The sequence below is a fragment of the Phallusia mammillata genome, chromosome 4, assembly GCF_965637545.1.
Source record: "Phallusia mammillata chromosome 4, kaPhaMamm4.hap1.1, whole genome shotgun sequence".
In the NCBI taxonomy this organism is placed as follows: Eukaryota; Metazoa; Chordata; class Ascidiacea; order Phlebobranchia; family Ascidiidae; genus Phallusia; species Phallusia mammillata.
In genome coordinates this window covers 10,644,972-10,672,193 of record NC_137255.1, presented here as the reverse complement: position 1 = coordinate 10,672,193, position 27,222 = coordinate 10,644,972, and the positions used below count along the sequence as shown (strand labels likewise).

At 42.7% G+C, this 27,222-nt stretch overlaps 1 protein-coding gene across 1 annotated transcript; it reads right to left on the bottom strand.

Moving 5' to 3' along the window:
- Positions 1 to 1,144: 1,144 nt before the first annotated feature.
- Positions 1,145 to 27,222, bottom strand: LOC145222961 (A disintegrin and metalloproteinase with thrombospondin motifs 6-like). The gene is made up of 24 exons (XM_080089230.1): positions 27,092 to 27,222; positions 26,789 to 26,903; positions 15,558 to 16,006; positions 13,892 to 14,349; positions 13,627 to 13,819; positions 13,237 to 13,556; positions 13,081 to 13,164; positions 11,172 to 11,311; positions 9,389 to 9,432; positions 8,518 to 8,623; positions 7,524 to 7,670; positions 7,308 to 7,449; positions 6,327 to 6,434; positions 6,034 to 6,243; positions 5,244 to 5,343; positions 4,843 to 4,979; positions 4,518 to 4,644; positions 3,838 to 3,921; positions 3,566 to 3,729; positions 3,345 to 3,483; positions 3,110 to 3,239; positions 2,732 to 2,936; positions 2,437 to 2,613; positions 1,145 to 2,283 (listed from the first exon to the last, which is right to left on the bottom strand). Exons 3-24 carry the CDS (start codon positions 15,649 to 15,651, stop codon positions 2,020 to 2,022), a joined length of 3,573 nt encoding a protein of 1,190 aa, XP_079945356.1. The 5' UTR covers positions 15,652 to 16,006; positions 26,789 to 26,903; positions 27,092 to 27,222; the 3' UTR covers positions 1,145 to 2,019.

The following is a 27,222-nucleotide window of genomic DNA, read 5'->3' as shown; positions in this document are numbered from 1 at the left end:
TTTGCACACATCAATACATGTCAAGATATATTTTCATAGGTCACTTTAAACATTTACACCAGAGAGTCGGACCGGAACTGAACCCGAACTGATTCAAGCGGTTTAATTCATTACTTAAACAGGAACCGGACCAGCAAATATGCAGCCCGTAAAATTTTTTGTGATCACAAAATCTATTGATTTAAGGACAACAAATACGTAGTAAATCGTAAGATGACAGCTAATAGGGAATGTCAAAAATGGCAAACAATAAGATGTCGCTTAGTGAAAGGTGAAATCCTTTATAGGGTTTAGTTTTACGCCTTATAGATCATGGGTAGAAATAAACGATTTAAACCTATTTTGAAATTGCCAACCGATTCGGCCTGGGTCAAAATCTATATTTGTTAAACGTAAACCGAACCCGAACCCTTATAACACTATAGTGTTATAAATTTATAAATACTGAACCTGAACCGAAACTTAACCCATTTTACAAGCGGTTTGACTCACTTGTTTGGCGTTGCTTTAAACCCCAGTTTCAACCTTCACGACAAGCCTTTTTTCTGGGGTGGATTAGATGCTATGCTTTTTAACTTCTGCTAAGGCCTAGTAGGCGACGAATAACGAAACAGACAAACTGTAATGTCTAAAAAAAACTAAAAACATAGATTGGATTTAGTCCAACCCAGAACTTGGTCTCACCCAATGAGTCCGATTTTATTTATGTATTAAAAGCAGCATAAAGAGTCCAACCATTTATTAATGGTAATCTGTTATTGAACCCGATCCGAAATGACCGGTCCAATTTACAAATCCACCACTGGTTTTTTGATAGCTATACCTTCGAGACTGCATGGTAGGCTAATAGGCTTATATATTTACACCAAACCTTATTTCACTTATACTGTTCAAACGTGTAGTACTAACAAATTTATCCCGGTTTTGTAGCAGTTTGTGAAAATTACTTGGCACTATTATTGGCAAAACACGTTGGTAAACGAGTCACAAATCTTACCCCAAAATACCACCAACGCTTATTCTCCATTATCTACTAATAGAACTGTTGGCTATCTTTCAATCAAGTTATGCCCTAGAAATACTGTTAATCGTTCAACTGCTGTTGTTCGGCTGATCATCGCAGAATTGTTTCAGAGACACGTACTTGATTTTGGTCATTTGTATTAAAAAGAGAACTTTTAAAATAAGCCGCATTAAATGGAAAGCGCGAACGAAGCGATAAAATTTGTCTAGCAAATCGTACCGTTCCAGAGAGGCGATTCGGAAAAGATGATGTAGTATAGCAAGGCGTGTGGAGATGTTATGCGCAGCGTAGATATGTAGCGAGATTGTTGATTGTCAGCCATGCAGGCCAAGATCACACCGCACTGCGGTCATCACTTGTTATGGTAAAAAATGCTGACAATGCCGGAATCGATGTAAAAAAGTAAAATACATGGAGAGACCTGCTCGAGGAGCAGTCGTGAAAAGGCAGATAAAATTTTTTTATAAACGAATATTAAGAGAATAAATATAATAAACGGTGGACATACATCAAGAAACAAGAACGATAGCTTTACGGCGTTGAAATGCGACAAATATAATTATTTATGAAAAAAATACATAAAGACAAACAAACAAACACAGCTACAGAAAGCACACGAAACTGAAAAACGTCGTTTTGTCTATGCTGTATCAAAGAAAATGCTGAAACCACTCGGACAGTTGGGGCATGGTGGCAGATTTCGCGTTGACGTTTGTTTCGAGTGATTTCTGCGAGTTTACGGTGAAAATGGCGAAAACAAAGACGAGAAAAATAAAACTTTGTGGGACGAAACGCGACATTTATCGTCTTATTGTATAATCTTTCAGCGCAAGCGACTGTCTTTATTCACAGTGACATCTCAGTAGAAAAGAAAACGCGGCGCGCTACCGCTCAACTTTTGTCATTCCAGCCTCTTCAACACCGATCGCACCCGAACAAGCGGTGACATTGCATAGCAGAACTTGATTAGGATTTTTTTTCGCCTGACTTGAAGCTCAGCCTCTTGAGCAAGTTGAACAACACATTTTGCGAAAGTAAGCGCGATTGCAGAATTTAAATCGAAGCACTAGAGGGCAGTAGCCGACTTTGACATCGTCGATACACTGAGCTTCTGGCTCTGGTGCGCCGCATGACGATGTACACGACTGTACAGTTTTGGGCTTGCGATTGTCAGGACAACCAGTCCTTACGGCATTTGTTCCCGGGGTGCCGCAGAAAACTCGTCGCTTCTTGATTCCCTGGCCACATTGTGCGGAACACTGTTAATAATAATAAAATGATTAATGTCAAACAGCTGAAGCACGTTTGCACAAACCCAATTTATTTCTTGGTCTAGTATAGGGCGCTAAGCCAAATGAATACACAAACGTCTATGTAAAAGAAACAAAGAAAAGTTTATGTATGTAACGCACCTTGCTCCATTTTCCGTACACCCACCGAGGTGGAGGACATGCTCCACTGCTGCAGTGAGCCTTGGCAGCAGGTTTAGCTCTGATGTCACACCTCTCATCAGGGAAGGTCTCGCGCCTGTCGCTGGACTTACATTGAACGTCTCTTGTCTTAGTTCCGGGACCACAACGCGGTTTGCACTGAACAAGACAAAAGCAACCAAATAAGTTCATTGCTACTTTAGCGAAAATATCCTTTAAACTTAACATTTTACACTCAAACTCTTAATTTTACTTTATTTATTCAAATAGCACTTACCGATGACCAACGGCCGGTTGTCCATTGTGGCGGACAGGTGTCGAGGTTGCATCTACTGCTGGATCGTGGTTTTCCGTCAGTACAATAAATATCATCAATAACTTCATCTTCAATTTGGCTGAGGACCCGCATACACATGACATGCCTGGTTCGGTGACCTCCACCGCAAGTACGACTGCACTCGCTCCATTCACCAGGTGACCACCTAAACAAGAAAGAATGTCGGTTTAGTTGCTGTATTCAAATTTAAATTTAAACTTTTTTTGCACTAAGTCAATTATGATGATCCTGCTTTATTACTATGTCACTATTTCTCACAAGCGTCTGGTTGTCATTTAAAATGAGTGTATCAATGTGGAAGAAATGAACTTGACTTACATTGGTGGACATGGTTCCACATTACATGACTGTTCCTGTTCGACAGGTTTGGTTACTTGATTGCAATAGCTTGGCTGGACTACTGTGTCGTCATCAACACGACGACATTCCACTGGGCGGCGCTGTGTGCCTGAAAACACATAAAAACGCTTACAAATACTGAAACTTAAAGCTGTGTAAGTCTTTGTACTGTTTTAAAGTGCACAACACAAAATCGCTTTTGTTAAAGCCTCACCTCCGGCGCATGATGCAGTACAAGGTGTCCATTGTCCCTGGCTCCACAAAAACGGAGATACATTGTCTCCGCTGCTCTCGCGCTCGACAGGGACGTTGTACTCATAGCGAAGCCCACGGTTTTGTTCTTGTACCAAAAGCTGTGAAAAAAATAAACACATAAAAACATGCTCTATATGTTTTATACTTCATGTACATTTATTTTAAATTAAGCTTACTTACCATGACAACAAGATCCTCAGAAGTTGGTCCGAGCGCTTCAAGTGACTCTGGTTCGTCTCCTGGTCGTTTATACGTAAAGGTGGTTCCTGCAACTTTGAACTTCTGTGGCCAATCGATTGTCCAGCCACCGTTGATATAATCCTCGTTTCTGCTGTTCTTTAAGGCTGCGGAAAAAGTACGATTTACGCATGTTGCAAAGCAAATAACTTTTACAGCTTCGGTCAACATTTATAGTCATGGGAGTGAAAACAGTTTTGGGACTCCTAACTTACCTATATAATTTTGTTTGGAAATTTCAAGCTCTTGAATGAGAATGTTCACAGATCCTCGTGGGATTGTAACGACCTGGTGATATTCTGCAATAAAAAAATAAAAATAAAAACCGCGGAAGCACAAACGTAGAGCGGCTTAATCTGGCGACGAATCAGTCTTGCCCCAATCTACCGGCAACAGATAGGTCAAGCTACCCACGCAAGTCTAAATATTTACGATTCGTGCAGGTAACACGCCCGAACAGTGATGGCATTGTTTAGCGCCGATTAATAACGTTTCCGAGTTGCTCTGCAGCCAGAACCTTGAACTAGTCAGGTCGGCAAACCGTAGTGGGGCTCTTCGAGAAGTTTGAAAGATACGATATTTCCTAACATGACGTGTTGCAGGTGATAATTCAGCCTCACGTCACTTGTCATGTGATCAATCTTCACGCATTTACCATAAGCGCCGGAAGCTAATATTTACGGCATTAATTCGATTGCAGATGGCGCCGTGCGATACGCAAAGATTACGTTACTTCTATCGCTACAAATCTTTTTGGGGGGTATAGGCATTTCCTGGAAATGTTAAGCATATATCATCGCGCAAAATAGCTTGATTGAAAACGGCATTATTACCGACAACTTACTCATACATTACCAATGATGCTATTATTGAACAATAACACGTGACAACTTACGTCCATGCATTCTAATTGGCATGTTGAAGATCCCAGCTTGAGTTTCACATGTGCTGCCATCTCCTCCGCAAACTCTGCATTTGTCTTCGGTAGCATTGGAGTGTAAGACGTGATCGCAACCAACGTGCTGTCAACAAATCACGCCAATTTAATTACAAGTAATAAAAAATACATCAAACTTTGAAGTTGCAGTTATTGTACCGATAACTATCTAAGCAACGAAATTTCCAAAGCAACCAATTTTAGACTAAAGCGGTAAATGCAAAAGTGGTGAGTCCTAAAATAATAAACAGTCGGCGCATCAAAAATGGAATATCTAACTTACATGGCATTCCCCGTTGATGCAGACATCGAGAGAATCCGAGAAACACTTGGTCCCGTCGATAACTGCCGGCGCCCGTTCGGCGAAGAAGTTGAAGCCCTGAGCCAGGCAATTGAGAGCGCATGCCTTCACGTTGCTGCCTGGAATAGAAAAAAAAAATGCTTAAGAGATTGTGTTTCGATACCAGTATACGTAGAATCAACATATTACTGACATTTTGTTTTTACTTTGCTAATAAATGCTACTTTGAGTTAGAACAAATTTTGTTTTAAACACTTTATGCAACAAAACCCAACACACTGGGAACAAAAACACCACGTCAATAATTGCTTGCGCAAGAGCGGCAGTAAAAAAACGCAGCATGCGGGCACAAATGTTAAACATGGGGTTTGTAGCGTCGTTACCTGTGTAGGGCAGCCAGTTGTAGTACTTGCCGCGAAAGAGCTCGGTGTCGAAGCGAGCGCACTGCTCCCGACGTGGCTCCGAGTTAGGATCGGTGCAACGCTACACAACGCACAAGAAGCAGTTTAGCACAAAAGCACAATGGGTAAGTTTGGTCAGCCGACCAGCATTTGCACAACCCTGGAAATGCCTCTTGCCCCGTGTTCCCGGTCGGCGATAAAGCTTATCACAAAGCAGTTCTCATGGTGTGTAAAATATAGCGCATAATCCGCACCTGATTTTACATTCGACATAATACCGCGCTGGCGCCATGACAGGATCACGTTAAATGCAAAAAGCGAATGAGCAAGTCTTTTCTTACAAGTTTTTTTTTTGCGAGTCGTGCACGGTACATAAGCATTGTAGCGCGGCGATTAACAACATAAGCCCGAGAGCGGGATGTTATTATTTCAAGGCCAAAGGTGCCGCAACGGCGCAATTGTAAGCAACTTGCACCCAAACGAGAGGATAAAATCCTCGCGCGTTAAGAAACCTACCGACAGTGTACGGAACCCAGTTGTAATATTTTCCCTGGAATGGCACGTTGTCAGAATTGGCGCACTGTGCCACACGAAAGTCGCCCGATGGGGATAAACACTCCTGTTTTTCGTGAAAATGAAAGCCGTGAAATAGCGTACTGAGACGGGAGGCATTCCCAACATTGTGCAACAGTTTTAACAAAAATACACACAACAAAAGACGAACAAATTTTCTTTACAAAACATGTACAAAATGAACCATTGTTGTTCTCACCTGAGTGTTGCACGACCGGTATCGCATTCTTTCGCCAATGCAGTATTTGCCGCCGTGCTCAGGTGCTGGGTTGTCACAGCTTCTTGACGAGGAACTAATCCCGGTACCGCATGTGCGAGAACACTCGGCCCATGCGGTCCAAGATCCCCAGGAGCCGTCAACCGCTTGTGGTCGGTATCCGAACGGCACACAGTTTCCACGATAGCACCACTGTCAAAAAGAGATCGACGTTAAAATTTAGGCGGCAGTGGCGATGAAATGAGCATGACAACTTTTTTGTTTTGCGTACTTACCCCCCTTGGTATATCGGTTGTGATGCAGTTGGTGCCTTCTGCAGCTGGAATGCTGTTTGTTGCACATCGTTCGTTTTTGCTCGTGCACCACAACTCCCGGCACACATCCTAACAAAAAGCAATATACCACGTTAGAAGTGCGTAACGTGACAGAAGACACAATATAAAAGGCAATCTCTTCGAACTCGGGGCAATGAAAGTTTTTTAGTCGGTTTCACCGATTTGTGGCGAGACAATTTTAACAACAAAGACGTACCTAATGAAGACTTGTATTAACCCGTAACCGGACACGCTGAAGAAACCATTGATTTATTGCGAATTGGGCAAGTGGTATTTCGTTTTGTATAACTGCGATTTAATGTCCAGACTAGCGATTTCCGCTAATTAATAAGGCTTGAAACTATACTTGGTCGATGACTACCAAATAAATGCAGCTGAAGTGCCAATAAAAGTTTTGGCAAATATATGTGGGTGGTCGCCCAGTGTTTGTCGTCGACTAAACTCACTGGCCTGGATAGCCCAACTTTCAACATTACGGTTGACCTTAAGTTCGGAAGTTAGTCCGGCGGTTTAGACCACCCAGTTTGGCGTGCGTAGGTGCGAAGTTCGAAGGCAGCGAACTATGAAATGACGTAGAGAAAACGAGATAAGTTCCACCGGTGGATTACTGTTATGTGATAAGGCAGACAGTTTTTCCATTAATTACTCCATTTGCATTGTGTGCCAATCAAGATGTGCATTTTGCGGTAAAGCCCGTTAAATTCCAAGCGCGTTTTTTAAGCGCGTATAATCAGTCACCTAGATCTTGTCTACCAGGGACATGAGGCCAATGCCCCATTAGATTTGTTTATGAACGAAACAGTGGGTTACATTAGATACTCGTTCCCCGGGGTACGGAAACAAAGCATACATTTCTCGAACACTGTTGCCGGATTTTAGAGGATTGTTTTTGACCATGTTGAAATTTTCACAAGTGCTTACCCCATAACGGCATTGTTTGGACTGTGCACCATACTGGAATCGACATTGCTCATCGGCATCATGCAACTGGCCAGGCATTTCTTCAGGGAAGTTAAAGTCCCTTGATGGTGGCGAGTCGACGAGGCAATTGCCTGCACCGGAGCTAAAGTAAAAAGCACATTGTTATCATATTGAAAAAAATACACTAATCATTCTTTTATGTACTGAGACACTTACTCCAAGAAGTCGGTAATGTATTTTTTAGAGCATCTGGACCACATAAAGGGACTTGTGTTTGTGGTCATTTGCGGCGCCATGATCTTGGATGGTTGACCGTTTCCTGGACCGCATTCGTTGCCGGTTCCGTCGTGGTTCATGCCAAAACTAAACATAGACGCCAGTGTAAAGTTTTCAAATATACAAACATAACATTTCCAAAGTAAGCCCTTCGAGACTATACAGTACTCGATGTGATGGATGTTTTCGATCTATCTCTGTGTGCTGATGGGATTACACAGAAGCGAAACTGCATGAGTGCAGCTCCAAAACTGCGTGTGGGGCGCGACGTTTACAAACGAGCTCAAACCAAATGGATTAACGCCCTGTGAGGCGTAACTACACGATTCAATCACTGCTGTGTAAACACTAAAAAATCCCCTGTTTTGATTTAACTTTTTGCCTCCAAGCATTACAATCACCACTAGCGGCGCTATAGTACAGATCAGGTCGTTAAAAAGACAATCTTCAAGTTGACGACAGAAGGCAAGGTCGTCTGTCAGTTCAGCCTCTTAAATTTGTCAACTTAGTTCGATCGAAAACAGCCGTAGTGTTTTCAACAGCGTAAGCGTTGGGATTAAAGCTGGTTCACGACACCAACACAAGATCACAAATGGCAGAACTGTTTAGATTTCAGCGCTCATTCGTCTTTCGCGCGCGTTAACTGCTGCACAAACACTCAATTCTGGGAAGGAAAGTCTAGACGCCAAACGCTCAGAAAACTCCCATACCTCTTTACCCAAGTTGAAACGGGTATGTTTAGCAAAAAAAGTCTAGCGAGACAAATCTTCAACCTACTTATTATGTTAAGTGGCATTAATTGGATTTGGTTGGCCAAGTCAAAATTGCGTGTAATAATTACCATTAACCACGTACATACCGACAAATTCGCGGGCAACAGCCTAAGCGTGTTGCTATTCCGTATTCAAATGTTGTAGCAAAAAGTTGTACTCACTTGTGTCCGATTTCGTGTGCAATGGTGAAGGCGGATGCCAGTCCAATGTCTTCGTTGATGCTGCAGCTCCTCATATGCTCGCACATCCCAGACACAGGCGCCAAACCTTAAACAAACATATTCAGTTTCAACAAGCGAAGATCTGGTGTTATTCTTATATGAATACGTTTTCTGGATAACCAAGTTCCCTAATGGTCGATTCTAGCTGTAAGGCGCGGGGTAACTGAGGCGTGACACAGGTATGACGTATTCGGTGTTGTTCCAGTCGACAATGGCCTAACGCGAAGGTTCAATGAGCAAGAGTTTGCTTTGGCCCGTTGCGTGATAAAAGCAACCGCCCGCCCCTATCTGCGTTCTTCGACAATCAAGGACCGAATGAAAAGGTCCTTGACGCGCGTGCGGTCCATAGAACAGGGCGGAAGCGAAGGCCCAGAATACACACGCGTCGTCCCCAAAAGGGTTTTACAGCGCCAAACTTCGTCCGTGCGAACAAAAGCTCTTTACCTATGAAGCTTTGCGTGAGTGCTCTACTCTGCGGGGCAATGATCGCCTGTTTAGAACTAATTTATAGTTGTGTATTACGCAATTGAGCTATGTTTTTGTAAGCAAACGATGTAACCATCATGATAAACGTATTTGAAACATTATTGAGGTGAAATTTCGCTGATTATGAACAGACAGTGATCAATTTCCTGATATCAACAAAATTTAGAGACAAAATGACCAATACGCCTAAGGGCATTGGAAGAAGCTAAACGAGTCAATGCTTTCCACGAAAAGGAAGTTCGCGAGACAACCAGCGGTAGAATAGGATCTCAATTATTTCCAAATATCCTATTAAATGCAAAAACACATCTTAACTTTTACTTACCGAGTGTGCCACACGGTTGATTCCTGTAGGTGCAGATGTCGTACCTACGAAAGCAAGATCAGCTGTAAGTCACGGCTTATTGAAACGAAAGTATGTCATTGATCAAGCATGAATACGATATTGCAACAGCTTTGTAAATACGCAAATGCTTGTAGTTGAGACGTGCAGGGAATAACAGTGCACGTCAAAAAGCGGGTCATGTGTCTGTTCAACTGCCGGTGCAGGCAAAGTTGGCACTGAATGCCGGCAAACGATATTGCGGGTATGTTATGATGGCCTGCGTTTTGTGAGGGCCAAAGCGACTAACTTGAACATTCGGGCCCTTTGATCTACAAGGCTTCTGTGTGCGATGCCAAACACGGTATTATAGTCCAGAGGGGGCGGGTTTGTTTTGGATCCTGAAACGAACTTAACCTCCTATTTTCCAGAAGTGAGTACATTTATTCTATGGTGTGGTTAAAATAAATATACATCAATCCGTGGCTTTCGTAAAGGTTTCTTGTGAAATTCTTATAATACTTAGTGAACCAGTGATCAACATCCGTCATTTTTGATGGGAAACAGGCGCCTCATGATATTGAAGTGGCCTGAAGGAAACTCGGTCGGAATTCATAGCATACTGAGACATTCGCGCTCTAGCCTGAATTTTTTAAGGAGGCCACCGCAACAAATGCTTAAAATTTTAAAAATTCTTCTGGCTGTTACTGGTTGTGGACTGGAATTCAACTACAGAGGCGAAACTGGGATACATTATAGTGTTTTTGATAAACAGCTGTACACGGTTTGTGAAATAGACAGGGCGCACATTTATAACAACGTTCCTAATCCTCACATGGTGTGAGGTATCACCAGCAGGATCTACAGCCGGATATGGAGAATTTGCTTCGTTTTGATGCGCACAGTGATCGCCATTGTCGTCCTGCCAAGATGCGATATTCCGCACCTTGCCATCAAAGCGATGATTACAGGGCACATGAGCAAGTCTAAAGGCGTTGGTGCAAAGATTCTAAGCCGACCGGGGCGCTCAAATTGCAGGCAACCCGCTATAAGTGATCTCAGTGGTACGGAAAAAGTAAATAAAACGCAAGGCTTCTATTTTGGCTGCTATCACACACAGATCAAGCATCGACAAAGGCAATCGAGCTTGACGACCGGCACGTTGCCTGTCACGGTTGTCCTATGACGTCAACCGGCGTCCCTACAGATGACCAACGACCCGTAACCTGGTTCTCACGAAACCCACTCTTTAGAGTGTTTCGTTTCCAATCCTGAGAGACAAATTTTGAATGGAAGTGCTAAAATCAAGGGTTGAAGCCTGGGGTCCGTGTGGTCACGCCTGATATGCTACAGTCGCTTCGGATTGTTAAGACAGTGCGAGGCTCAATATAGACCATCACGTCACCCAAGCTTAGGTGACGCTTTAGTTACTTTAGCTTTTTCCTGCACCTGCGCTCCCACGGAGAGTGGTACATTGAACTGTTGCTAAAAAGGCTATTTCTTAATTTGTGCAGTAGCGAAGGCGACAGACGGTTTGCAAACAATTGTGTCGACATAGCGAAAGCGGGTCCAAGGTTATGACAATAAACGAGTTGACTGTTATCAAATGCAAACACCCCAAGGGGCAATAACAGCCGGCGGGGTCTCATTAAAGCCTGTTGTGCATACACAACACGTTGATCAAGCGCAATCAAATCCCACAAACACAAACCTTTTTTCGTAAATGTTGCAACAGGTCTGGCAAATATGAATGTGTGGCAAAAAAAATAATGAACTAATAACTTACCCTGTAATCAGAATAGCGTTGTCATGATGAGCAAGGCCAAAATCGGATGAGCCTGTGGATTCATTGACGTTGATGTCGGATTGCCATCTGCAGAAACTGTTTAAGGATTGATCTGCGTGATGGTTTATCTCCAATCCAGGCTGCAATTAACAAAACATCGGTTAGTACTACTCAAGGAAACAGTTTAAAACTGACTTTAGGGGACCCATTGGTTTCGAAATGGAATTTGTAAAACGGCACGTTTATTTACGAGCGTGGGAAAATAGCTTCCATAGCGAGAAAGCAGCGCGAGTCTCTTGAGGACCAGGCACTGCGCTTTCAAAAGGGCAAGGGAACTTTGAAGTGGGCCTGTCGATCTTCTGATGGTTTTCCTTGGCTCCTATTCGCGACTTCGACTACTGTCACCTGGAGAAATCACTGCCGCCCGCATGCATTTGATATACGCCATTTGCCAGTCTAAAGGCGGTAAATGCAAGGCGTGCCTGTATGAGTGGCACTGCCCCTCGACCTTGCTGTGAACTCGACACGCAGCAATTGAAATGTGACACGCCGGTTTGCGTAGTTGGTCCTGTGCGAACGTGGCGACCACGTGGGAACAGACCCGAACAGTCGCAACAAATAAGATACCTTATCACATCGCTATAGATTGCAAAGTGTTTTATCCAAACCTTAACGTTAGGGCGATGTTGCAAGGTGGCATGTTGGCTATATGGACCTTAATGGACCGCGGCATGCATGCCCCATTGCGCGGTGGTGTAGATCAGTGTCGTTAAGAGCGCTACAAACAGATGCTTGCAAGTTTTATCGCCTTGCGATTGAAGCTGTTATCGTTGCCTACAACGTTTCTCAATGAAACCACTGGATTGCCTGGCACACCCTGTGGACATTGCGCTGCACCAAACATGGTCAAAATGATGCAGGCCACACGATGCCGCAAGCTGACTTATGTTTATGTACGGCGATCACAAGAAAGCCTTAATCCGTCTCACGTTCAGTCGATTAAATGCGGCCTTTACTGGAAGTCACCTATTCCTGGTACCGATTTCGTATCGCGCCTGACGATACGAGCAAATCGCTGTAAACATGCGGGACAAACAATTCCTTAAGTTTCTCAAACCATTGCGTGTGAAACACCTAAAATCGCCGTTAGCAGTCAATGGTGCTTGGCGAGCCTCAAGCAAAAATACATGGATATTTCGTGACTCGTATGATAAATCATAGCAATCTCGCACAGTCAACAAAGTTCAGGGCGCATTCGTTTTCTGCTAAAGACCGGCGTGATCTTATATGGATATACGCAGGAAGTTTTATTTCGCCGTGACTCACTTCCTTCGTGTGTTTGGCAACAACTATAGCGATCTGGCTTTGTAAAAAATTATTTGCGAGCCCAACGCACGAGATGTTTGTTGCAAAAATCGCCTGAACGACCTTTTCTTTGGGTCGCGCGTTCCACCTGACGTCACGAAGGGACATCATTGCGCTCGCGACGGAATGCTTGCTATGCCCTGGGAATTTTAACGTGCCGGTAAACAGAGAGGGCAAACAAGGCAAAAACAAACCATCAGAGAACAATTAGTTTGTCTAAGTCGGTCTCTTATCAGCGCTAATGATAGCTCAGGCCTGTAGTAGCGGCTCCACTCAATGTTGGCTACTGCTCTAGGTATCGCCTTACCCTCCATTGTGGTTTGTGTGTTCGTGTTATCGTCGTGGCTCGCGTCTTATAGCCCCCTTATCGTGTGGTACAAATGCCGAGGAACACCCGCATCGCCCTTAACACCGTTCGTTTCTCTTTCGAAGACAATAGACGACAGTGTACAGCCACATACGGACATGCATTGTTTTTGGGTGCCCTTATAGACACGGAACAACACCGCTTTGAGTGAAGCAATATCACGTGATTTTTGCTTACCTGGTCTTCTGTCAACAGAACGACCCTTGTGACGACAATGTTCACCGCGTTGCCAATACTCGAGTCATGATACAGGTTGCTGACCTGGTGAAAAGATAACACACGATTTATACAATGCTCTTTTTAAAAAAGAGTGTATGTTATGTGTCCACTTACAATGTTCATGATGGTTAGAATGTATTTCTCTACATCCTTGCGTCCGTGAAATCCAACCATCATCTTGTCGGCAACAACCATAACTTCCACGTGACGTTCCACGCTCACGGATCGTCGTCTCCTGCTCTTTTCCATGTCCGGTTCGGAAGCATCAACCTCCTCCTCTTCCGCAGCGGAGCGGCCAGCGCTTGTGCGGTGGTTGGCGTGACGATGATGGTGATGTTTTTGCGACGACGTATCTTCCTCGTCTTGTTTTTCATTCTTCTTGGTTGGCTCACGCGGATCAATTTTCCACCACGGTGTCTCTCCAGCAACTTTGTCTGTACAAAATCATGATTTAGGGTTTCTACAAGACTTTTACGAAGTTTCTTTATTTAAATCTCTCCTCACCTGAATATCCGCAGTGTCCCAAGTCGTCTTCGTTTTCTCGTCGTTCTTTTAAGTGCTCTAGGACAGAGCGCTTTAAGATTACGTGGGGATGCCCGCCCTCAGATTGGGTGTCACCGTTCGATGAGTTTGTCGTTGTGTGATTCCACGCTGGCTCGATAAAAAACGTGTCGTCATCGCGGACGATCACACCTTGCTGTAGATCGAAAATTCGCATAAATATATGTACGCATTCATCGCAAGAACATGTCAAGTGTGGACCACTTACCAGGCCATTGCAAAGACTCAGGGCTACTTTTGAGAAGCTGTCGTGATTGTGGATCACACCCTTGTAATGACAATCCTCCACAAGGCTGTGTCTGCCCACAATCTTTCCACCCCGTGACCGCTCCTCGACCAAAAAGTTTCTCGAAACCAACTTATAGTTTCTCTTTAGGTGGAGTCTTGCGCCAGATAGTGGTGTACCGGGCGCGTCTCCCAAATCGAAAAACACTTCGTGGTCGCCCTCGGCTGTGGCCGATGCTGCGTCCAACTCTTCCCGGACATCTCGGGCGTCCAAACTCCGCCGACGCCGCAGTTTTTTCGCTCCCTCGTGGATGGAAAGTGGCGAGAGTGAAGCGTATTCGAGGAAGTCTCCAGACCTGGTGACGCGCGTTGGTGTGACGGTGACTACTGTTTCGAAATTCCCGCCGGCGCCCAGCACTTCGAGGGTTTTCACAAACTTTTCTGCTCCGGTGTTAAATTCCCATAAGAAACACAAAAAAGGGGGACGGAATTAGTTCCGGTAAAAGGTAATGATGCAATTACTTGGGGATTATTCGACTTTGACTTAACACCGCCTTAACATAAATCATGGGTTCAGAGGTGGAAATGCGAACAGACAACTGCAACTAATTCCCATTGAAAATCGCACATGGAGCAAAATTTGTCATAACTAATCCGATCAAGCACTTTAATTTCTACAGTGCGTGACGAAAGTCGGCCTAAAGGAAGTTAAAATTTACACAAGGCTATTCACGGGCATCTTGATAAGGCCATTGGAAAGCACGAACACAATTGTACAGCCTACAACGGTAGCTAAGCCGCACAATGGATTAAACGCGCCGCATTGGTGCTCAGTGGAGGTTGTTTATACACGATGTTTATCAAAGGTACCAAAATAGTTTGTTAATTGTCGCCGATCTACACACAAACGCGATAATCTCTTGTACAACCTAATCACGTGAATGTTTAATGTTAAAATTTTGTTCTTAATTAACGCAAAGCGATTGGTGAAATCGGTAGTTTAAAGTTTAAACATTAACAAAGTGACTAGTGACTATTTACATTATATTGTAAACATAACAAAAAAAGGTGTAAAAAAGTTTCAATTGCCAAGGAGGCATTTGCGGAACTATCGGCAAGTAGGAAAAATACCCTGGTGCGCCGTAAAATCGCCCAACCCTCGAAAGAGCTGAAGTAAGGAAAGAAACATGCAGAGCCGAAGCGAGCATGTTAAATCAAGTCACAAGTCGTTTGAATAAATATTGACGAAGCCTACTCGATCGGTACAAGCTGTACGGTTTCTGTGTTCGGGAAAATCGAGACAGAATGACAGCTGCGCTGTGGACAATTCATGTAGCAGTACATTGCCACAATAAATCGTTTTGCCATCCTATAGGAAATAACAAATTTATCGCCAAGAAGCGCACGATATAAGAAATCAACGTGAAGGTTCGTAGTGAATGCGTCAACGACAAGAACCCATAAAAAATCTGGCTAAACCGCTTGGCGCAAATCACTTTTATTGTGTTCCGCTGACAGGTGGGTGTGTGCGATTGTCTGTTTACACGGTTACTTCAAATTGTGCCTTGTGTATAGCAGACATCTTTCAAGATTTAGTTGCTAATTATTGTAAAAGCGTTTACAGTTTTAGTACAGCGACATTCACTTACCGTGTCGTCGTTCCATCGTGGTGGCATCTGCCAGAAATGAGAAGTAAAATGCGGCCAATGTGGCGCAAACGAGTCGATGTCTCCCAAGAGCCATTGATAAATAAGGCGATGTGAGTGTGGATTAAATAGCGATAAATAAAAATAAAGGACAAAAACGTGTGCCGTAGCTTCGAGACGCCCGACAACAGTTGCTTCTTTGTTCGGCGCCCTGCCGACCAATCGATCTTATCTTGACGATGCTTGAAACTTGCCCAACGCCGTCAGTGCGACAGGTTCCGTAAACTTGGCAAAATCTCGACGTGCTTTAATGTTTCAGAGCCTCTCTTAATTCCAATAAATAGGATTTACACGTCGTTTTTTCGTCTTCTTTAGGCTGTCGTATTTTTTGTTTTGACAGTCTTCACAAATATAGACGCTTATTTGTTCGTTATTGTATGTCGCTTATGCGTCTGCGATAAAAAAGAAAACATTATGGTTAAGATGAAAACGATCTAGGTAAATCGAGCCGTCAAGGTCAAATCGATCGTTTCGCTCAAGCTAGGCCGGAAGCCAAGCACATAACAATGAACGCTTTTCAAGGAGTCTGCTGGGTGCTGTTCATCCTATGTTGTCATGATCTATTCTTGAACTCAGCTCTAGCGTAACATTCGCGCGCTTCCGAACCCCCATTCGGACCGTCGCGCTTTGCTGACAAGGTGTGCTCTGTGCTCGCCGTATTGCTCAAACGAATAAAAGCGGTCATAATAATCTCATCGCCCAGAGCGCCTAGGCCAAATCTTGCGGGATCAGCTTGATGCTTCTCTTCGCATCGTCTGAACGAAACTTGTACACACTCCTTCACAGACCACTAAGCGAGTATCAACAACTGCAGCGGCGGCGGCTTAGATGCCGCTCACAAGCACCGGTCTTCCTCAAGCGTATCAACAGAGCCTGCGTCTAAGTCAACACCCGGTATTATTTCTAGTGTTCAAGCGTTTGGCTGACTGAAAACAGATCCGCCTCTGACAATGGGCAATCTTTATTTTTATTTCCGAAAATAAGTTTCATGCGGGAAATCGCCTTTCAGTTTTCGGTCACGATTCAATTTGTTTACTCGAAAAGCTTTTTTCAAGCTTTAAGGCAATGAGCCGATACATCGAGTACACTACGGGCGATTCTGCCCAATCACTAACACATGTTTTCGGCAAATCCCGGAATTTTTCCTGATCCTTTGATCAGTTGTACCTTGACTATAATCTACAACAATTTTCGTGTGCTATAATTTTAACGATTAAATCCAATCACAAAGTCTGCAACATCAACGCAAGTTTTAAAAACTTTCTTATAAGAGAACACAGGCTATCAGCCCTGAGATCTCCTTGCGTTTAGAGACCGCCAGTCGATTACTGATGTTAAAGCCTAGGTTCGTTGGGTTTATAAGGCGAGCCGCCTTTTTTTCGCGTTGCCTCGACAAGTGGAAACATTACAAATCACTGGATATACCATTGCGGGCTGCATTGACGTTAACGAAGGGTTCGTTTGAAAATAGGGACTAGTAATCCTCCTATTAACTTTATTCTAACCCCAAGTTTAACTTTGTAATGTTTCAACCAAATATAACGCATGTTAATTTCGATTTTTTATATTTTAAATGTTTGGTTTGTGTGTGAATGCAAGAGTATTTATCTCATAAACGCAGATTTTTCGGAAGTACGTTTGTTATATTAACGAAGCTGTTTTATTAATTAACCCAGCGTTTCCACTAAAACAGCAAAATGTGAACAATCTTAATAACTTTAAAGGTACAGATTTTTTGAAAATTTTGTGTTTCGCATCGTATTTGTTGAATCATTCATTTGTAATGAAAGTTGCACATGTGTAATGTGATTGAAATCATATGTCCACACAAATTCGTCATCACTGTGCTACATGATGTTACGTTGTGTTGACGTCACGAGTCGGACAAGTCTAGAGTTGCAGTTCCCACGTGGTCATCGTGTTCTAGTACACAGTTGAACTCGGCAATCTACAAATAACTCCGAGCGTACGTAATTCAGTCCCGATGAGCAATCAGAACAAAAACGTGAAACCGAAACGAATTTCCGGATTCTTGGGAGAAAAATGAGTCCTTTGCAGCTACTTGAAGTTATTTGGGCGCCAGTAAAACTGAACCAAATGCGATGCATGCTGGCTGTACTCATTAGCGCAACGTTCAGAAGGACAACGACACGCCACAATCGCATTGCGGATCGTCTCTCCCTTTGTCGGCTAAGCCCACCAGAGAAATGCACACCAGCGGTCTGGGACGTGTCGTTGGCGCCTAGGACTCGGGGATCTCACATTGCCGTGTGGTTATGCACTCGTAAAGTCGGTTTGCACGTTTTTGCACGTTTTTGCACGTTTTGTCACGTAAACACGCAGCTTAACTTGTCTGCGGTCACCAAAACAGTCCATGTTCATTTTCACTGACATTCGTCGATTTAGCTACTTGGCACAAATATTTACGCTTTTTCTGCTGTTTGGGGACAGCGAGGATTGTAACCTTCCCGAAAGTTCTGTGGGTTCTTCACGCACGGCACGTTTGTTTTTGTTTAAATGTCAATCAACGAAATGCAAAATGTCGAGCTACCTCGGCATTTATCCATTGCGTAAATCGATTCCATTTTAGTTTTAAACTTTCGATTCCAAATTAACTCGGAGTCATACCCAACAAATTTCGCAAGGTTAATGCGAACGCTGCATTCCGAAATATTTAAGTCACAAAAAAAAAACACAAAACTAAGAAACGGCGCTTTTGTATAATTACTGTTTGAACCAAATTTAGCACTAAAATGGAGACAACAGAGTTCTAACTATCATAGGACATAAATTCCTTTCCTTGCTGACCACCGTTTTCAAAACAACAATTTGCGATCCAAATATTTCGAACATCAAAACACCTATGGCATTTTTACGTCGAGATTTTGGCGCTATTCATACTTCAGAGTGCAAAATTACGGTTTGGGTCATGAAATTACACAGATAGGAGATATTTTTCTCACGAAGCTGATGTTCTGTTACAAAACAACACCTAATCATGTCAAGACTGTTCTTGGTGGCTCTTTAATTGCTTTATGAGCACAGTATTCTCTCGCGGTAAAGGCAATTATTGGTTTGAACACGAAATCGGCTGTTGCGGGCGAGAAAGTGATGTTTTACGTCGATATAAATCTGACTGCAACGGAAATGCACAGACGTGCGTGTTGTGAAATAAGAATGCTCCAATTGAGTAGGTTCTATCACAATGAACTGTGAGGTCGTTTATCGAAGTTTCACGTCCCAGGAGGCAGCAATTATGCACAGGTGAGCACGTGCAGAAACATTGACGCCGGTTGTACACCGAGGCAACCTGTCGTTTATCTGTCAGGATTACAGATTGCGCTTAAAATAGCGATATTGTACACTGCGTCATCACCCGCTTTGTAGATGGGGCGGAGATTTAAACCTTTATTAACCAGCGAAGGGTTTCGTTGCGGATTACAACCGGAATTAACTTTTGATGACTAATGTTGGTGTGTTTTTTTACGTTTAAAAACAACGTTACACTGTTACCTATTTCGCTAACGAACAAAGCCCATTTGTAAACTAAACGTGACGTCGTAAGTGATTACGTATTGAGGTAAACGATCGACGACTTTTTGAAAAATAACATAGCATTGAAGCGTTTCAAATGTTACTAATTCTCGTATCTGTACTGTGCAAAAAGAGATTCGAAAACTGGCACACTGTTTAGGCGATAAAAATCTTAACGTAATTCTAATCATAGGAGTCACGATCCGCAATCTGCTTCAATGCAAAACAAATCGTTGTCACACCCAGGTTGAAAGGTTGCAGGCTTTGCTCAGTACAAACGTCACAGGAGCTCCTTATAAAGGAACAAATTAAAAGAAACATTGAAAAATACAAACAGACACACTCTCGCGCGTGATAAGTGAATACCGCAACCTTTGCATTGCCAAGACACGTGCGCCTAATAAAGCTCAAATTTGCCACGCGCGCGGTTAATACGGTGTGTGGGGCGACTATACAAGATCGACTGTTTGCCCAAATTAAGGAAACTCAACCAAATCGGCAAATCATTTTCCACAACATTAGATCTAACCACTGCGCCGGCACTTCGGCTCAGCACCGGAAAGCTATCTATACATAAACAGACAATTAACTACAAGACGGTATTATCCAATCGCTACGTCTTGGTACCACCGACTCGTCGTTGAATCCAATCGGTTTACAAAAGGACAATGGCGCAGCTTGTGGTTGCTTTATTGATATTTGTGAATCGCGTTTTCTGGAACGGGCAGGGGCGCGACGCGTTAAACGCTGTGTAATGATCAAAACAAGTTGAGATTAGAACCTGTAGTACTGTATTTTGTAATAACGGCAGTTACATTCGCCGGGAGGGGAATCCAATTTCATGGAGCTTCCAAGCTTTTTAGGCATACCGCGCCCTACGTCATTCTCTCTTAAATCCACCGCATTCTTATTTACAAAAATATACCTTCGATAAAAATGTGTAACCAATTAAACGAAAACTAGTTGGTGACAGAAGCCGACGAGAAAACTCTCATCGCCAGGCGCGGGCAACCCATTCATGCGAACGTTACCGTTGTTGATGTGTATCCACCAGTGTATGACGTCAATCACGCGTCACCCAGGCTCGGTCAATGAGGTGCGATTATGAAGCAGTTCAATGGGTCGCCTAGAGAAAATATGAAACACGACACTTCAGGTCCCGGCACTGGTTGACAGGAACACGGCAAAGTTGAGTTTGTTTACTGGAACGCTCGTGCCTGTCTAATTTTAGTCGACACGTGACTGTTGCGGAAAAACAAGATTCTTTGTTGATCTTACAATCTGCCAAATTGAGTGTATTGCTAGGTAAAAGTGTTTTGTCAGCCAAACGCCAATTTGAAATTGGCAATTCTTTGCTATCTGGGGGCCCCAGCCCTAACAAGTTGTGTGCAAAATAAGAACAACTTCATGGTTAAGTTGATGATCAGGGCGACGTATAGTCACCACCATGATTGTATTTTGATTGACTAAATGTGCTTCAATATCCATAATAACGGATATCATTTCCCGCTCCCCGGAGCGGAAGGATCGGGGATCTTATAACAACGTCACTACTGCGACCGTCATCTTTTCCGGTTTTACCGTTTAAGGTATTGAATACATCCATTAAACCTGAACACAGGGTTCTTGGGCTTCTGGTTTGCATGTCCAAAAAAACTCTATAGTTTACCATCTTTTAGAAGGTTAAAGTTGGATGTACGATTGGCTTAACGCTCTTTGTTGGATAATAACAAATTGCATCAGATAATGTAAATGCACCCTGTCTAAAGCGTTTGTTCCAAAAATATTTTTTCTGAACGCGAGAAACTAGGCGGTATACGACAATGCTACAAAAACATTCAACGGTAAAAATCAGAAAAAACGTTGTTTGTTCAATTGCTGAGCTACGGAAAGTTACGAGACATGCCTTCCACGAAACGAACTTACGCAATTTGCACGTCGCCGACCTTACAGCGCAAAGTTTGCAAAACAGAGGCACAAACCACCTTTTAAATTCTGTGGCTGTAAGTTGACTTTATACGAACGCCAGTCGACGCCTTACGTCAACCGCAGCAAATCATTAGACAAAAATCACTATTATCCGGGTGGATCGCAGTTCGTAATCCATTGCAATAAACAGCAACAGCTGGCGGAATTCTTGTAACTTCTGGTAAAAAGAAGAGGTGAACTTGGTACATAAATTCCAGACGGTGGGATTGACGTGCAAGATTGGATTATATTTGTTTACCTTTCAGAGGGCAACAGTTCGTGCATTACTTGTGCATGTGCCATAAGCGCCAATGTATTTCACTCGGTAAACATGTTCCCACAATTAGGCAAACAGTTTTGTTCTGCAGCTATTAAACGTTTGGTATATCTTTTTGTGGGTGATTAAATGTTCGTGCTACAACACAAACGACAAATTTGTGCATGATGTTGTGACGGCAAAATAAACACATTAGAAGGTTGGCCGGTTATTCTCGAATATGATATTTAACGAGTATGCGTATCTCACGCAAGAGCAATTTCTCAATGAGTTGTCGGTTTGACTTAGTTTCCTGTTGCATCGCCATATTAGCAATAAACCGCACAAGGTATGCACCGCAGCTTCCCGCGCTGATCGGCTTGTATATGTGCACAAACACTTTGCGTGGCTAAGCTGTCTATCACAATTTAGGTGCACCCGATAACTTGGTTAGCTCGCAGATAACAATTGCCATGACGACAAAAGCAAGTTGTGGCGCAGTGGTGAACGCGTAAAGAGCACAGATATTTGACTTTTATGGCGTTGCTCGTTCTGTATAAGGATACTAACTAAGAAATTTATGAACCAATGATGATGTGGATGGGTTTTCCACGTCACAACAGATTCCTGTGGGCGACTTTATTCGCGAAGTTATAAAAGACTAAAAAATTAAAAACTGCAACAACAACCATGTTTTAGGCAAAACACAACCCTTGATTAGTTTACTATGTCAATATTCAGACTTGGTCAAGAGAAACTGAACGCGTGAGTGACAAAAACACTTCGTAACACTCAATTTCTCAAGCGCAAACATTCCAGGTTTCAAAAATAACAAAAAACCTTGTAGTCAATCAACAACCCGTTTCACAGAAATGATTCACTTCTTCTGAAGGTTGCCCCTATCTTTCCATCAATGGCTGCAATATGCAACATCCGTATGGAGTAGATCGCCATGGGAAAATACGTAACAACACCACAAATTGGAACCGGGGTGACGTAGGGACGTTACATTTTGTTCTGCGTCAAAGAGTTCCCAAACGTTTACGCTCCCATGATGTTAAGTCGCAAGACATGGGGTGTATCCAAGAACTCGCGCAAGCTGGCCGTTTGGCCGACAGGCGCAGTTATTTTGGTGGCAAAATAGGTTCCCAGAAGCGGAAGATACTGCTCAGATGAGCATTGCACCGTGTCATCGGAATTTCCTATATTGGTCAATACAATCACTCTTTGATACCAACATTGTGAGAAGTTGCAATCTGGGCGCTGCTAAAAACGCAATATGCGGAACCAGTGCAATGGGAAACATATTTTTCTACATGAAGCACATGTCAGAGGACAACACAAAAGTAATAAAGTCCATATCACGTTCATTTGACTTCCAAGTGAAATGTCAATCCAAATCGTATGAAGGAAAAGGTGCCATTCAGGAAATCGTAAGAGAAATGGGCCCATATGAAACGAAATTCCCTTGAAATGCTATTCTTTTGCCACCGAATTGCGTCACTACAAAGCTGTGGACAATATCCCAGCTGGAACGCGGAGTTTCGGATGCAGAAAGTGATTCAAGTTCGAGAGAAAATCGCAACCGTAGAATGAACAGCGAATCATTTTTTTTTTGAATTTCACAACGCTTGGATTGTATAGGAAAGAAAGCAGAGTTGCAAGTCGGGCCGGGCTTTTCGGGCAGGGTTCGGGTTCGGGCCGGGTTCGGGCCGGGTTCGGGCCGGGTTCGGGCTTAGGTATTTGTGAGAAAACGGGCTTAAAACGGGCCTGACTTTACGTTCCATGTCCGCCATTGTTTTTTAAATATAATCACTCAGCTAAGTAACAATTCTCTGGCTTTGACCTAATGCCCACCCTCCTCTAAAACGTATTGTTTACCCCATTGTCTACTATTGTTCATTGTGTTTGTTGTCTTTCTCTTTTTTCTTTCTCATCCTTTGTCGTGGATAGGCCTGCCAATCAAAATTTCGGGCCTAAACGGGCTTTGCAAAAACGTTTCGGCTTCGGCCCGGGCTTCGGGCTTATACTTTCGGGTTCGGGCCGGGTTCGGGACGGGTTCGGGCCCAAATTTCGGGCCCGCGTGCAACTCTGAAAGAAAGGATTACATCAATTTTTTTATTCTTGGGAATGAGAAAGTCTTAAAGGTCAGACTGCACTATCATACTTTCGGAACTTGTTAACTATTTTTATGTTTTGGAACTGACGCCGTTTGGATTCATCTACTTGATGACCACATAAAATAGTACCCAATTATTTTTAACTATTCTGACCGTAGGGATCACTTGAGCAAATAAAATCAAACTCGGAAATCTCCAACCAATACATCTTACTTAATTAGTTCATCGTAGTCATCCCATAGTTTCAGCTTGAATCGTGCCTTGGCGTAGCTGAATTTGAATGCTCGAGTGGATTTCAAAATGCCTATGTTACTCATCTCCTTTCAAGTTTCACACACGTGGGTCAAACCTACATCAATCACTTTAGTAAATTGGACAAAATCGTGCAAGGCCGAAACAAAACATTGTATAGTGGAGAAAAATACAAAACAAAAAAGTTTTCTTTGGGAGTAGAAATAACACGTATTTTAGTTTACCATAAACCTTATCCACCAATAGTGTCTTAGAACTGAATCTTAATTAAAAAACACAAAATGTTGGAAGTACCATGCTGAAAACAACCATTCACACGTTTGCATTGGGTCAGAGTTTATAGTGACAACTGATAAAGACATCTTATCGACAATCACATTGCTATAACAACGCAGGTTCGCTTCTCCACAATGATCACCAAAGAAGGGACGCCGGGTGATTTTGTGCAACGGTCCCATAAATTGCCGCCTGATCGATTGCATCTTATCGTTCTCTCGGCGAGCCGCGCAGTCAAAAACATCACGTGATGTTGTGACGTTTCTTTGCGTTACAACTTCAATTCACCTTTGTCGATGAGTTGCCTTTTTAGACATTTTTGAAAAACAACCCATTAGATAAACGTTTGCGTGACGTAGCGCATATATGGCGTCACAGGGGTGTCGATAATCAAAAAATTGCCACATTGCCTCATTATGACATGTCATGCATGTGTTGTGTAGCAGGCAAACCGAGAGGTGAGAAAAGCCTAGTTCCAACAGAGCATAAAAAATTTGCGCTACAACACGTGAAAACCCGACCTTATAGTGACGCATCTGACACTTTGAGACGACACAAACAAGATTACAACGACGATCATCGAATTGTTTTGCATGAAATTCTGATTCTTTTAGCAATCGTTTGATCACTGGTTTACTAGGAAGAGAGACGAAATCTATTTTGTGCGTGAATTGGTAAACACAATCTAAAGCCTTTAAACTAGCCCCAAAAACCCACATTCTTGCTACTTGAGACAAAACGGGTAGGTTATGGACGTTTGCTCGGTGTTTTGCTTGGCACAATGTACGTGTGATCGCCATTACTGTTCAAGCGATGGTTCGAAAATAAATAGGTCCCTTGAAGGTTATGGTTTGCGTGCTGAAAAAACTAAAGAAAGCAAAGGATAAAAATACACTCAAAACTTTCCTACGAGTAATTTGCACAGTCAATTCCACGCAATTTAGTCAGGGAAACCTGCCCAGTCAGGGAGAGCCCGTGTTTTTCTGGGGCCGGGGACGAAAAACAACGACAAGACTCTTGTAAAAACATTTCTCATTCGCTTTACGCACGTGGACCCTAAACGCTCAAAGTTTATTCAAGCGATGAATAGGTCCCGATTTTCTAGCTAAACGGATTATTGTTCTTCATCTAAATTGGTCAGCGCAACGCATACACGGCTGACCTTACCTTGTAGATCTGACAGGTGGTAAGCACCCTATGACGGCAACAATGTCCTGATTACTCTACACCGGGTATTATGGGGAACAAAAACTCTGGAATGTTTCTATTGTTTGGGTGCTGAGACGGTTTTGCTTGGTCATCATTTTTATAACCACCTTTCTCATAGTCGTATCAAAGTTGTTAACATATAATTCTTATTTCTGCCAACAGTTTACCGCTGTAAGGTGTATGCCTAATGGGTTATTGCAGCGTTCTGCGGGAATTCTTATTACGAACGGCATTGCCTTTCGCAAAACACATATTTTGAAATATTACTTCCCACTTAAACTGAAACGCTAACAAAGTGTTTAAATGAATTAAATAATAAAATAAAGACACTGAGTTTATATTTTCTTTTCGTGTGTTTGAACATCCAAAAAGCCAAAAAGATTGAAAAGCACCGTTCTGTGTAAAAGTTTCAATAAGCACAAAATGTGAAAAAACGTGTTTAAGCACTACACGTCCAGATACGAAGACAGACATACATGTTTACTAAATACCCCATTTGCGATTACAACCGAGTGGATAGTGATCAAACATCATGCACAATAAGCGACAACATCTTGTGCACGTAGCCTTAGTCACGTTGCATGCTGCAGTATTTTTAGACGCAAGATCATTACCAAATGTTAAAAACGTTGATGGTAATGTGTTCCTTGTTACTTTATTTTTTAGCTTTGAGGTTACGTAAATTCAGTTTATTTATTTTAAAAACGTTAGGAATATAGATTTATTTTGTACCATACCCGTACTTGTATATATCGGGAGCAATAAGCAAAGTCTTTGTTTCTTCGTAAAAAAGTATGTTATGGACTGAGCGTATAATAGTGTTATAAAAATAACGATCTTTTTTCATCACACCTAAAGTTGCAGTCCGCAAGGTAAAAATCCTTAACAGGCACCATAACAAGAGCAGATCTTAGTTTCTGGTATTGTGAAACCAAGGACTATAGGCCAGCTGTTTAACGAAACTCGAAACGCGGAAGCCTCCATTTTCTACAGATCTGCATTGCGTAAATGTCTAAATATAGTGCGCACTGTAACCTGTTACCAGTTTAACCTCGGCGTTTGGCGAACGACCGTAAACGATAGCAAAGTTAAGTTCGGCTAGCAGAGATCACAATCAATAGCCCAACGTTACATAAACTAGTTACGTTACCACAAGTATGGGCGAAGGAAAATAAATAACAAATTAATTAACTGAAATAGATGTTGTGTTTATAGTGTCAAATAAACTTATACATGCCCCAATGTAATCATATTTGCGGCTAACTTTACAAGGCTTGCCGGCGTATGGTTCTGCGAACAGTCAATATTAACATAAATGGGTCTCACGATACAAATACTTGCAAGTTAAGGTCAAATCGTAACTTTTGCTTTCTTGGTTAAATATAAGTCATGAATCGATGTTTCAAAACAATTTATGTTGTTACCAATGCCAAAGTGCTTTAGTTGTAATCAATATACCCTGTAGCACTTGAAACTGGTTAGGTCTGCTGTTAGTTAATTAACTGCAAAAACAGTGTAATGTAACAAACAAGATAAAACTTAGTGAAGTGGAACCATACCGTCCGGATGACACACGTCACGCATCAGTGAAATTCCTTAGTAAAGGAGAAGAAACATCCTGTCTTGAAGTAACTGGATCGTTTCTGCCGGATGCATCTTTCTCACCAAATCAGGCTGTTAACACAACGTTTCCGTCACTGATCGAACGCAAAAGTTTCAGATTTAGACGGTTTTGAGCTGGTTCAGTAAACTTTAGGATTCTGCTATGATTCCGCATACATGACAAACCTACACAAATCTACTACTATTGTTTGAATCCGTATTTGTAAAATACATAACTCATGCTTTTGCGGGCAAATCACCTCTACTTGCAATCCATTTTAATCCTGTCTAAATGCAAACCGACAAGTTGCTGCTATTGGCCGAACCTCATCAGCCTGCGTTTTCTTCTCGAACAACCACGATCGTGTAACCAAAGCCGTTAATATACACG